The sequence below is a fragment of the Cibotium barometz genome, chromosome 39, assembly GCF_041138505.1.
Source record: "Cibotium barometz isolate CiBa-2024 chromosome 39, ASM4113850v1, whole genome shotgun sequence".
Lineage (NCBI taxonomy): Eukaryota > Viridiplantae > Streptophyta > Polypodiopsida > Cyatheales > Cibotiaceae > Cibotium > Cibotium barometz.
In genome coordinates, this window is record NC_141084.1 from 31252198 (window position 1) to 31266252 (window position 14055).

General features: G+C 40.9%; 1 protein-coding gene across 1 annotated transcript; it reads right to left on the reverse strand.

Annotated features, from left to right (window-relative positions):
• Positions 1–613: 613 nt before the first annotated feature.
• Positions 614–1336, reverse strand: LOC147615984 (uncharacterized). Its single transcript, XM_086777917.1, has 3 exons — positions 1070–1336; positions 745–994; positions 614–649 (listed from the first exon to the last, which is right to left on the reverse strand). Exons 1-3 carry the CDS (start codon positions 1093–1095, stop codon positions 614–616), a joined length of 312 nt encoding a protein of 103 aa, XP_086634043.1. The 5' UTR covers positions 1096–1336.
• Positions 1337–14055: the final 12719 nt, after the last annotated feature.

Here is a 14055-nt window from a genome sequence, read left to right on the forward strand (position 1 = left end):
GTTGAAAGACTGACGGGCTGCAGAGGTCAGAAAGGCACCGGTGGACTGAAGCGGCTGCACCATAGAAAAAGGGTATACTGGTGGCCCTGGTTTTGTTCTAGCAGCTGTGTGGCTGGTAATAGGGTTGGCCTACGTGTTGGTTCTCTGCTGCTGCTGCTGCAGACGCAGACTAAAGGGATCCCATGAAGGCGGAAATTTCTTCCCTCTACTGTTCTTGCTTCTCTTCACGGGTGCTGCAGTGGCAGGTTGCGTATTTGTGTACATTGGCCAAAACAAGTCCCAAGATCAGCTCTCAGCTATATTAGACTATGTGGTTCAACAATCAAAAGATGTGGTCATCCGACTGCAGAATACTTCCACAGTTCTTTCAAATGCCCAATCATTAGATGTTCTGAATTATGCTCTGCCGGCTTCTAAAAAAAACACAGATCCAACAGTTGGACTCGCAACTGACAGAGTGCCGCGTGTCTTGTGAGTTTGTTGTTTTTTTTTTTTATGGGTATTGTTGCATCATCAATCATGTTCTACACACATATAGCATATGTTATGTGAATATCTTGTATGATGATGAATCTTTGATGATGATCTATGGAAATGATGATGAGTGTTTCTTCTATGAGTTGTTGAAGACATCCCATTGAATGTATGCCTGAGTCAAGAGATTGTGATAATACCATGCTATACCTTGTTCCATGAGAAGCTGAGAAGACATTTAATGCTAGGGATTTTGGATGTAACTCTCACAGCCAGACACCCAGTGTGTTCCCAGCGACACCGCCCACCGTCCCTTTCAATCATCTCCTTTCCGTCGTTGAAGACACGTCTCACTGCATTCCAGTTAGCGCCAGCCTCATCCGCCATAATCCCAAAAAAATTTGCTACCTTCCCTGTGTGCTCCACCATTACCAAATTCATATTTTCCCAAAACATGACTTGAGCATCCTCATCCTCTTCTCTAAATTCACAAGTTGCTATTGTCAATAGCTCACCAATCCTGCATGCCACAGATGGAAATAGAGTTATATTAAAGACACAAATTAAGCAATGCTCTCTACCGCTTGTAACTTACATGTGGTCATAAACATGTGCTCCCATTGTATGCCATCTCGATGCACATGATCAAAGCAGACCCACGCTTGATTAAGATCCCCATTACCATCCTTGTCCATTCGCCAAACAATGTCAATCCCAGAACTAGGTCCAGTAGTAGACATCTTAAAGATAAAGCAACGCTCAGTAGTAGTGGTGGCTTGCAATGGAAATCGAGAACCATGGAAGAACTCAAAATGGCATGTTCTTTTTAGATTAAGAATGGCTTCATATCCTTCACCCAGAGGCCGTGTTGTTTTTTGTGTTTGCATTACCATCTGCTTCACCCTGCATTCATAAAGCATACTTAGTGTATTAAAGATGATAATTGCATACTATTCTTTGCTAAATTGCACTTTCTACGTACTTTTTGACATTTATCAAACTTTGCAACTCTTGCGACATCTCCTGTAGCTCCCTCTCTGTCATGAATTCTCCCTGTACCTTGTCATCATCAGTGAATGCTCTTAGAACCACCTCCCTTGCCACAATCATTTGTACCTTTCTGGGCCCAGCGTTGTGGTCGATGCCCACTGCACGTGCTACAAAGGCCTTGATATTTCGTATCGATGCTCGGCACATTCCCTTGGAAACCATGTGTGTATGTTTGCCATAATGAATAAATAGTCTGCTGTGCATTGATTCTTTTGGCATAAAATAATAGACACAAGCAGGACATTCTTTAAGACACATTGGCACATGCTTGCAGAAAAAACACTCAAGGTTCCCGAAGCTCCCAATTGCTAAATTCCCATATTTTGGAGATTTTATCAGCTGCCCATTCCAATGGAGTTTGTTTGGTTGATTCATATGTGTCCTAAAGGAGCAGTGCTCATTCATGCACTGGAAGGTTCCCCCGCAGAAGCTCTTCCTAAGAACAAAAGTTTTATTGGCCCTAGTTTGCGTTTGTGGCTTTGTCCAAATGTTGCCCTCGTATTTTTGCTCCATCCCTTCCATACCTTTCCCACCTTCAAGCTCATATGTACTGAACTCTGGGTACACCTTGGGAAGCTCTTTTACCTTGCCTTTGTAATCACAATCATGGATTAAAGTGTGCAAGACATCAGTAGGAGGTAACATGCGGATTATTTGAAAGCAAGAGACCGCAGTATCAAATTGAACATCTTCCTCTTCCAAATGTTGAAAGCACTTTTCCACAGGAGAGACCTCTATCTCCTCTTGCAATGACCCATGTGCTTGGACATTGATTTCTTCTATCTCTTCAGTGTCCAAGTCACTGCAAAGCACAATGCTCTCTAATTCAATGCACAATGCAAAACAAAAAATGTCAAAGTCAAAGTTAATGCCACTTACATTGGAGTACTCTTTCGAGAACCGGGAGGAAATATAGTTGAGGGGCCTTGTTCTGGGGTCTCAAAATAATTCTCTGATTTGGCAATATATACAGAGGACAATGAATGCTCCAGGATAAAATATGCCTCGTCTCCAATCCCTGCATACAAGTGTAAAGGACAAATGGGCTCATACTCTCCTCCAATTTCAAGTAAGGCCTCCACATTTATCCCACCATTTGTTCCAAGCTTCCCCCGGATCATGTTGATTGACACAAGACATTTGCCATTCGAGAAGGGGACTCGGATGCATGCACCCATTGTAGAATGGAGGAAAACACGAGCCTCCCTGCATAATGCAATCAAAACAACAATTAAGGAATTTACATTGAATATTAGCCAAAAATATTTTAATACTAGATGTTCTTGCTCTAATCAATAGCATATACTAGCCATAATACAATTTTACCAGGCTCATTTTAAGACTATGGGTAGAAGCAAATAAAAATATTTATTGCAAAAACAGTCATAATGAAGGGTATCAAAAAGAGTACATGTATATATGTTTGTGTGTGTGTGTGTGTGTATGTATACACACACACACGCACACACACACACACACACATATTTGCTTTGTGTTAGTTCTTGCGCTTTTTCATAATCTCCTGTTAGATTTCAAAAACTCTACGAGTTGGATGCCATAGCATAACTCTGCTATAGATTTAAAAAAATCAAAAAAATATTGACCAAACCCTTAAATTTTAGTGTTGAAATTCATTAGTGTTAGGATAAAAAAATTTGTCCAGTGCCTAACTTAGGGTTTTTAGTAGTCGGCTACTTCTTATGAAGCAATTACTTAAGGCTTTTAGTCGTCCTCCGCACAGAAGCATCTTCCCTCGAACACACACGTAGAGAAGCGATCATGAAGCATCATACGTCTCCCCAGCAAAGAAACGCTGATCTCATGCGCAGGGCCCTCTCCCCACTCCAGTCTTTCTCCCCAACAAAGAGACACAGAAAGGTATAATCATCCATGAATTTGTGCTATTTTGCCTGAATGAATTTGTGCGCTCAGCGCACAAAATAATAGGATGTTTTGCTGCCGCCACACTCCACACACAGTAGTATGAGATGTGCCGCGTTACTTCTTGCTATTTTTCTTGAATGAATTTGTGCGCTCAATGCACAAAATAATAGGATGTTTTGCTGCCGCCACACTCCACACACAGTATGAGATGTGCGGCGTTACTTCTTGCTATTTTTCTTGAATTAATTTGTGCGCTCAGCGCACAAAATAATAGGATATTTTGCTGCCGAGCATTGAAAAAATCATCACGATTTTGAGTTCGTTTCAAGCTTCGGGGGCGCTGCCCCCGAACTCCCCTGCCAAGGGGGGCCTAAATGGCTGCCGCCGGCCCCCTTGGATCCCCCCGGGGCGGCAGAAATTTGGAGAGTAGTGTAAGAACATGCTATCTATATGGTGCTGTCTCAAACACATTGCATAGACTGTCTCTCTTACTACTGTATTATGCAGACTTTGAGTATACAAGAAGCTCAAAAAACTCACATTTGATGTCTTCTTGGTTGAGAAACGGCTCACACAGTCGAGAGAGGAGACCAGCAAACATGTGCATCTAAAGAACAATAGCACAAAAAGAAAAAAGTTTGTCCTTAAAAAAGTGATTGCGAAATATCACTTTTAAAGTTTATTAGTACTCAATATTGAATGCCTTCAGATTTGGGCTACCGAATCTTTATATATTTTCCAATAAATTTGAATGCCTTGAATTGAACACGTGAAAAGGGCTCCGTAAATATTTTCCAATGAAGATTTTTTTAAAATATTCAATACGGCTTTGAATGCCTTGGAATTTGGGCCAAAGCACTCCATATGATAATCTCAAAGATATTCTGTTCGTTAATGAGTCGGCCATTTTGTTGGATAGTGAATGTGCCACCTTTGTTTGATGATTGTGTTGCAGTACTGAATTTAATCTCTTTAGTGAATGTGCCACCTTTTCTTTAAGTTTCTGTTGTATTACTGAATTTGCTGTTAAAATAATCAATTAATTATACAATACGAGTAGAATATTATTTGAAGATTTGTTCTTGTATTTTTGCATGGCTATCTGGTTTTCAAATGAGTTCGAGTCATTTCACTAGAGCATCTTGCTTGAAAGGTTCTTGTTGTGCAAAAATGGATGAGTTACCTCTTGCTAAGCGGAAAAAGAGTGTGCAGGTTGGCCCAGGTGAGAGCTCATCGAGACACACAAGGAGGCAAGTTGATTTTTCCAGCACTTTGGAGCAAGCCGCCTCCTCAAACCCTACTACAGAGCATGCGGTACATATCATAGATGACACTAACCTGGAGGTGGATATGGATAGGCAGCATCTACATAGTGATGAAAGAAATGAGGAGGATGGACAAAATGTAGTGGGGGCAATTGAGGAAAACAAAGGTGATCAAAATGAAGGTGAGAATACTCAAGGTGGTGATAATGAGGATGAAGGTGAGAATACTGAGGATACTGGGAGAGAGATAGAGGGGGAAGAGAACACACATCCACTAGAGGATCAAGAAGAAACAATTATCACAACCCAAATTGAAGGAAGCAAGCAGAAAAAAAATAAGGTTGATATTTTTGGGAAGATTCTTGAGACATCTACTCCACAAGCCTTTTTAGATAGGATAGGAGTCAAATTTAGGTCTCCACCTCCACGTGTTCCTCTCTGTAGGATGATCCAGACGGAGGCAATCCGAAAGGTTTCTCCCTCAATAGATAAGTCTCTTACTCGAAGCTTCAAAAAACTAGGTGGGTACATTGAGAGCATGGGAGCTTTCACAGTATCAATTATGGACTTGGAAGGGGAGGAGACACCATTGACACAAGAGAGGGAGGAATCTTGGGATGAGCATTGGAGGACTGTGAATCAACAGTTTGAGGAAACTCTTGCACTTGACCCCGATTGGGGTCCGTACTTGAGCCGAAAAATGGTGCATATTCTTGATGGTAATAATCGACACAATGCTTGGATGGACTGCATTTCTACAGGTGAGTTCTCATTGGGATGTTATAGTTTCTTATGCTTCTTTGTCCTTCCTAATTTTGTGTTTTATTACAGGGTTTCAAGGGGATTTGTCCATGCATTGTTGTGTTCTCTGTAAATTTTATGTGTTCGAGCGGAGGGATGTGGGTGAGCTTTTGTTTTCATTGTCCAGGTTGAACAAGTAAGTTAATTTGTTATCAGAGTCTCCTTCTATGTCAAGTAAGTTGTTTGTACTCAAGAATATTAACATATTTTTTCTTTGTTTTGTAGGACGCATGATTATGCATTTGTGCCAACCACATTTGGTGATCGTCTATTTCAACTAAGAAGATTGGGAGAGTCCCGACCTAACAACTCTCATGGCACATTTGGACAATGAGGACAAGCTGTGGGTTGAGAGAGAGATGCAGAGTGCATCTGCCAGAGGAAGGCCTAGTTGGCTTCATTTGCCAATCTAGATTATGACTTGGCTCTTGTTCAAGGACGAGATGGAGCAAAAAATTGATGAGGCATCAAATGGACCACTTGCCGAGTCTGCTAGGGAGAATGTGACTCGAAAGGTAGAAGTTCTCTACAGAGGAAAAACATCAAAATATGCAAGGATTGCTGATCCCTCCAATGGTGAGGCCTTTTGGTGTGCGGTGCTCTCCCTCCCATGGCACGCGTCAACCAATCATGTGGCCACAGAGGAAAAGCTCAATATGATAGGTTCTGCTTGCATCAGAGACACAGATAAGGCTCACATTGTCAAGCTATTGGACAACTCTCAGGCTGGAGTGCGATCACTTGAGGGTATGCCAAATGATAAGACAAAGGTTAGGGAATGGCTGCACATGTACTCCTACTGGCTTCAGATCACGGAGCTGGGTTTGAGAATCCAAAATGATATTAAAAATGCCGATCGAGTCAGGTTGCCAGGTGAGAGCCGATTCACCTCTTTTGTTGTTCTATGCAGAAGAAAGTACTTCAAAAGGGCTTTCAAAGTGCACGAAGGAGGCATAAAATTTAGCCATGATATTGACCATCAACCATGCCTACAAAGTGCTGCACGGCGAGTCGTTTATAGGTTTTCCTACAACATAACCCAGATATTCCTTGTTAAAAAACATGCATGCTTCTTTCTGTGTGTTGTTTTATCATTTGGGCTTTGGCTTGCAGATGGTTGCTTTCTGAAATTGAGGAGCACCAATTGGATATTTTACCCCCTCTCGCTAGTGTGTGGCTTTGTGTTGACAATCAATCTTATATGTATGCCGATTTGAAGCTTGGAAGAGTAAGTGATTGAATTTGTCATTTTGAATCCATGATTGAGAAACATGTTCATATTGAGGGTGAGTTGTGTTTACCCATGTTTGTCATTGAACAAGCCATGTCAAGCATAGAGTCTCGTTTCTGCCCGTGGTGGTTGGACCTTGAAAGAAACCATGTGCCTGAGGAGGAGCTTGATCTGTATCGCCAACATAAGTCTATATTGGAGCTTCGTAGCCAGCAAATTGATCATAATGAGGCCACATCCACATCACATGCAACATCGATTGCATCGGCTTCTTTTCGTAAGTCATTGCCAGTGAATTTAGGGAGGGAAATAGTGAATCGTGCATTGGAGGTGAATCGAGAAATGGAAGCAAATAAGGAGCAGAGTCAACAAACAGACATCCAATAGTAGTGCAGGCGGGATACAACCAACTGACATCATAACCAAGACATTGCAAGCTCGAGGTATGTGAGCTTCCTACCTCATCTCTATCGTGATCCGATTGTTTTGACTTAAGACTATGTGTGTTAAATGTCAAAAACCTATCTATAGGAACCATTTATGCCTTCACAATGTCAGTATTGAGGACCTTGCAGCTACTTTTGTGAACATGGAGGATGCATCCTCATTGGGAAAGCAAGTGCTTGATGCCATGAATGTTATTTGCACAGTAGGGAATGTCAAGAGTAGAGGGTCCGATTACTGTGTGGAGTTGATATTTGTAGACTTCCCCTCAAATATTATCATTGGAGGTTGTGTTGCAAACAAGGTTCCATATTGGAATAAGATTGGGGATGGCATGTATGACTCTACTTTTAAAGTTGTTGATTCTTATCTCTTGGATTGAGGCTTCTTTACATGCCTTTACACTATGGAAGAAGGAGTGACCATTGAGCAGGTTGCACAGAGCGTTGGGTTTGGCATTTATCATCATAGACAGGTTGTGAGGTGTACTCCACCTATTGGGAAGAAGATGGGGCAAATGATTACTACCCAGGTATTGGTGTTGGTCTCTTTGGGGCTGTCATTTGTGCAAATCTTCTTTGTCCCATTTAAGGTGAAAATGCATGAACAACCAATGTGTCTTTGCTTGTAGGTCACTTGTCTAATATTGGCTGTTTTTGTTCGCTCAACATCTCCTGCTACAAGCTTTGTGATGCATGGGGATCAACTAAGGGATTTGGCACTAGGTGATGATCTTGATGTAGGGCAAGATCTTATCTTTGACATGTATGTATATGCATTCAAATCAAGACAGAATTTAAAATGATTTTCGGTGATCTTTATGGCATATGGTTAATGGTTTACGTGCGTTTTCAAGAGTGCCATCGGAGGATCTGGTGAAGAGAAAGGGTAGACCATGGCGGGGCGGTTGTCAAAGAGGTCAGCGGCTTAGCAAATACATCGTCTCCGTCTTCAGTCGTCCTGGGGACACGATTTTGGATTTGTTTGCTGGCACTGGAACTCTTGGGCTAGTGGCAGCATTTATGGATCGCAATGTCATAATGTTAGACAAGGATGTGCGGATCTATGATCACCTGTTAGAACCATACTCAGCAAAGGTATGCATGTTGAAAAGATAAATATGTTAGTAGAGAATAATTTTGTATTGATAAAGCTTATTTTCTTTTCTTTGTGTCTCTTGCAGTTATGAGGATCACATGTCTACATCAAAATGCCATTAGAGATAGTCTTTTTTTTAATTAAGACAATCATTTTTTGGGACTATTGGAAGTAATGTTTTGATGGATGTTGTGCTTCTGAATGTTTTTTACAATAGCATGTAGCTGATTGTTGGACAATTTTTATTTGGATTATAAAATTTTTAAATCCTATGGTTATGGTTTCTAAAGAGTATTATATTGTTGTGTCAGTGGTATGGCTATTAAAATTGGTGTGCATCTTAATGGCTTGATTTCTATGCTCTCTGGTCGCTATGGTTTCCATGTGGTTGCAACAATAGTTTGTTTCTATTAGTAGCTCAATGACCAATTCAACGTCTTTTTAGCGAGCCAAGTAGTATGAGTTTTGTAGTGATTTTTTATATCCGCACCATTCATTTGAAAATGCTTTATTTGCAATAGTCATTTTTAAACTTTTTTAGTCTTCTTTGTTCTGTTCATTATAGAGTTGCACGATGGTTTCACTCTTCTCTTTAACATTACATGCTCGCTTAACATCATACCATGCCCCTACTTGCTCACTTTCACAAGGACTTTATTTCTACTCACTGCTCTGTGCTCACTGCTCTTGGCTCGCTAAATAGATGCACCCGTGAGACACATTGATAGAGGGGTTGTGCTTGTTGTCATCTATATAGATAACCTGATCATTACGGGGGACCATGATGTAGAGATCTTTGATGTAAAGATCTTGCTTAGACAGAAGTTTGAGATGAAGGATCTGGGGGAGCTCAGATATTCCTTGGGCATTGAGGTGATTAGGTCACCACATGGTATTGGATTACTGCAGAGACAGTATGGCTGGGATATGTTGTCCAAGTATGGTATGACAGGCTGTAAGTCTATGTCAGTGCCATTGGATCAGAATGGCAAGTTGAGTGCAGATTCAGGAGAGATTTTGGAGGATCCTACTATGTATAGGCGCATAGTAGGAAGCTTGATCTACATGACGATCACTAGGCCAGATTTGAGCTATGTTGTTGGGTTGGTGAGTCAGTTTATGCAGGTTCCTCAGAAGCCGCATTTGGATGCATTGAGACGCATACTGAGGTATGTGAGGTCTACTTTGCATTGTGGACTATTTTATGAAACTAGGACAGAGATATGTGTACATGGGTACACAGATGCTGATTGGGCTGCTAGTATCTCAGATAGAAGATCTACTAGTGGCTTCATGTTTTCTTTGGGGAGTGCTGCTATGACTTGGAGCTGCAAGAAGCAGCCTACGGTTGCTCTATCCTGTATAGAGGCTAAGTACAGAGGTGCTGCTATGGCAGCATGTGAGGTAGCTTGGTTGAGAAAGCTACTTGCAGATTTGGATCTATCAGTGGATATACAAGTTGTCATTTTCTGTGACAACATTAGCAGTATACAGTTGGCCAGGAACCCAGTTTTTCATGCTCGCACGAAGCATATAGAGGTCCACTACCATTTTGTCAGAGAGAAGGTTTTGGCAAGAGACGTTGACCTTGTTTATGTCAACACACAGGATCAAGTCACTGACATCTTCACCAAAGCATTGGGTATAGAGAAGCTCCATAGATTCAGGGCTTTGCTTGGTGTACACGAGATGGAGTTGAGCTTGAGGGGGAGTGTTGAGATATCGAGCTCATCTAGTGAGGCGGTGGACACTGAGATGATGACCCGCCTGGGGGATAGGCCCCACACTTACACCACTTGCATGGTTGGTGAGATCATGGGTGATATGCGGCCAGTGGGATGACAGGCTATGTGACAGCCATTCTAGAGACTGGCATAGTTATAGCGCCAGCTCATTTAGTTGGATTCACACTATAGAGAACCCTAGTATGTATTTGGTTGAGTACCTTTTCATATTGTGTGTACTCTTATCTTTGTATATGGAGTGTTGAGTGTTGTGTGAAGAAAAAGAAGATTTTCAACCTCTCACCTTGTGTGTTCTCTTTTAGGGTTTTGTGAGTGTGTGTGTGCTTGCAAGAGCTCAAGCTCTCTTCTCCCCTATATTTTTTCAAATACACCACTAACCTCTTCATTCATTAACTAGCTTTTCTTATTTTTTCCAGAGGAACAAAGACCATTGAACGTCACTCAACATCAACGCCATCGACAAATCTTGTTCATTCTCCCCACATAAAGGTCTTCAATGCGATCACGAGGAAGCGATCACCATCAGGAAGGGGAGGATGTTAATCCAATTCTAGGATTAACAAGAGCTACCGCCATTATCTTACATCAAGGAGTCATGGTAGATACACCAAAGGGTCGTACATTCAAGATATGAAGCAATAGTGTCCAAAGCTACAACTTGGAGCACCCGTAATGGTGTGACGGAGTATTTATGGCGATTCCCGCTTCAAGAGCGAGTGGTAGCAAGATAAGATGAAGTCCTAAGTGATGTACTTCATGGATATATTATGAGAGTAGTCATTGTAATAGCATTAGACCTCTTATGAGCCTAAAGTGCCCAGCCGACCATAATTTAAGTGAGTGTGAACACTTATGGCTATGTATATAAGTGAATATCTCTCATAATACAATAGACTCTCCCATTGTGCAATGGAGTCTTGCTCTTGCTAATCCTCTTGCTAATCCTCTTGCTAATCTCTCTCCCTAATGCATGCTAGTGAGTGTGTGTGAGTGAAGTGAGGTGAGAGGAGGGACGAGGACCCGTAGTGCAACGCGGTGGTGTGACAATGCTCACGGGAGACGTAGTGGAATTGCTTCTCAAGGAGTTGTAGAGCTTGGAGACCTCAAGGGTTATGAGCTCGGCAGTTGCGGTTCACCAAGTAATCTCTTTTTGGATATGTTTCAAGGAGGGTTAAGGTGAGCCATAACAGCACACTCCATTGAAATCTTAAAATGGCATCAAAGCATAGGTCCTAGAAAACCTAGGTTGCTAGTTTGCTAGTTTCTAGTTTACTGTTACTTGAGTGATCAATGAAGTAGAGTATCCTAATCAGAGCCCACTTGGGGGATTTTGAAAGCTTAGTTGTTGGGAGCTTATAATATTGGATCAAGTCTCTACTTAATAAGGAGAGAGTTTATGACAAGAGAAGCTTAGTTTGGAGCTTATAATATTGGATCAAGTCTCTACTTAATAAGGAGAGAGTTTATGACAAGAGAAGCTTAATCCACTTGTGTGTAGGTGTTGTGGTAAAGCACTAGTAAAGTGTTAGCTTATTCTTTAAGATTAATTTGCATCTCATACAAGTTTAGACTTGTTAAGCTCATCATGACTTGGAGGGTGGTGATAGACTCACTACTAAAACTATTCCATTAAAAAAAAATCAAGATAGAACCACTACTAGTGATCCATGATCTTTTGGGATATTGTTGTGACACTATGAACAAGGCTCATTCTAGATAATGAGAAAGTAAAACATGAGAAGACTCTCCATGTTAACAGGATGAATGTAACAAATGGCCTTTTAAAAGAGTTCAATGGTGTTACTAATGCAGAGGAAGCATCAGTATAACAAATGGCCTTTTAAAAGAGTTCAATGATGTTACTAATGCAGAGGAAGCATGCTTCAAAACATGTAATAAGTCTTACTCTTAGAACTCAAGTCAATAAAAGTTATCAACTAAATCATGATATTGCTCACAATTATAAGTTGAGAATCAAATCTTTCAACCAGCTCATTATCATTGGTGATGATGCCATCAAAGAAGAAGAGTAGTTCAATATTTGATATGGTGTTGCTACCCTTAACAACACTATAGTAGTATGAACAAAAGAATGCATGCATATCCAAATAAAATGAGAGAGCTAAAACTACTTAAAAACAAATTATTTCTAATGAGCATTTTGCAAACAACCACACTGGGTGCCCTCAAGACCAATTCATATTAGCTATCAGTTCCCATAGTTTGAGGAAGAATACAAAGCTAATTCTCCCAAGAATGGAGCTTCCTAATCCAAAAAGTAACACATATAGAGATATCCACTCATAGTATACATAGATCATGTCAATAGCACTCAAGTGACTCTATGATGATGCCCATTCAGTTACAATGGTGGCACATCACTACCGACACTACTAGTTGGACACTTTCAAATGATGATTATTATGGTAAAAGTAAGGATGAGTGTTACTTACTTACCTGTTAATATTCCCAATTGAGAGGATCAATGTACAAACATATGCCAATACATGGCATGCTAGATGGAATGTCTAACCCTTGGACAAACTGGGTTGAACCCATTTGTAATGTGGCATGACAAGCTAGCCATGCTTGATGCCTAGCATACTTTGCAACTTCCCTTGGATCACATCTAATACCAATAAAATCATGCGGTGCATGAAATTTTGGGTCAATCGTAGAGGTGGTGGGATGCGGATACATTTGACACCTTAAAAAATGATGGTAGATATACCACAATCCTAGTCCTTTGCATCTCTTTTAAGACTACAACACTTAGGTGCCCAGATCTTTCATGCCATAGTAAGCACATCTTACTTGTCCTTGACATCATCTTGGGCTATAAAAGCCGATAGCCCATACAAGTTTGTGTGCCGGATTCCTCTCCCTATGACATTATCGTTAGCATCTATCGTGATTGCACACCAGAATTATCGGAGAGAACCTTCAAGTCACAATCAACTATGGCCACAAAAAGTTGACAGCAAATTCCTCAAGAGATTTGGCACATAAAGAATATTTGATGACTTCTTAGTGCTAATAATAAAAGAAATGCCACCTATTTCCATGTTTGGGAATTTGGCATCGTTCTTGACCACTACCTAGACTCCCCCAAAGGCTTAAGAGAAACAAAAGAAATGGTACCTATTGCCATGGTTAAGCATTTGGCAGCATTCTTAACCACTTCCAAGATGGAGTCCACTGGTCATATGTCAGGATACTCCACATTTGACGATCCATAAACCATCAGGTGTCAAGGAATGTTATGTCTTTGTATAGATTTCTTTGATTGCATAAACATCTCCAATTCTGCTTTAGCACTATTCTTGGAGTCCTTTAAAAGCTTCAAAGTGTCATTCTTCTGATCTACTTCCTTCGGTCTACATGATTTCATTACATGACCAAGCTTGTCATGTAGTAGTAAAAACGCTTTTCTTTTTCTCCGGGAAGCATTAGGCTTACTGAAACTCTTCCCCTTGTTTTTCTTTGCATTTACAGAGAATGCAATGTCACTACCATCTCTGGCTTTAAAAATATATCCTCTACCATCATTGCACCAAGCTTCTCAAAAGTAAGAGGTGGCTTATGCAATTTGCATGTTTAGTGAAGTTACCAAACTATCATACTTTGGGGAAAAAACTCTGATGCACCTACATGCCAATTCCTTGTCCTAGTCTTCGTAATCCCCACCACCATCATTTGATCTTGTAGATTCTTTAATCACGATATGAACTGCTTTCCTAATTCTCCTTCAAAATGTTCTTTTACTACAAGATGATTCTCAAGGTTTTGTATCATTGTCTCTAAGTTCTTAAGAGCTTGCCATGCTTTAGAAGCTATGGTAATATGTTGAATCAAGATCATCACCGAATCAGTGCCATTGAAATAGTGATGATGGTGACGATGGCACATAACATATCTGCATTCCTTTGCCTCCATGCCAAAGCGAGAGTGTTAGATATTCGTAACGCCGCTCTACGGGCGTTACCACAAGAGGGGACGGCCTCTGGCTCACCACCCAGCCATAGAGGAAGAATGAGGATTGCCCCTCATCCCCCAGGCTATA

What these genes read in the sequence shown, in the direction of transcription:
- LOC147615984 (XM_086777917.1), bottom strand. Translation starts at nt 1,095, where the DNA reads ATGGGAGCACATGTTTATGACCACAT. An exon ending in GCACATGTTTATGACCACAT is followed by an intron (nt 995 to 1,069) that starts GTAAGTTACAAG and finishes TGTGGCATGCAG; the next exon opens with GATTGGTGAGCTATTGACAA. An exon ending in AACACACTGGGTGTCTGGCT is followed by an intron (nt 650 to 744) that starts GTGAGAGTTACA and finishes CTCTTGACTCAG; the next exon opens with GCATACATTCAATGGGATGT.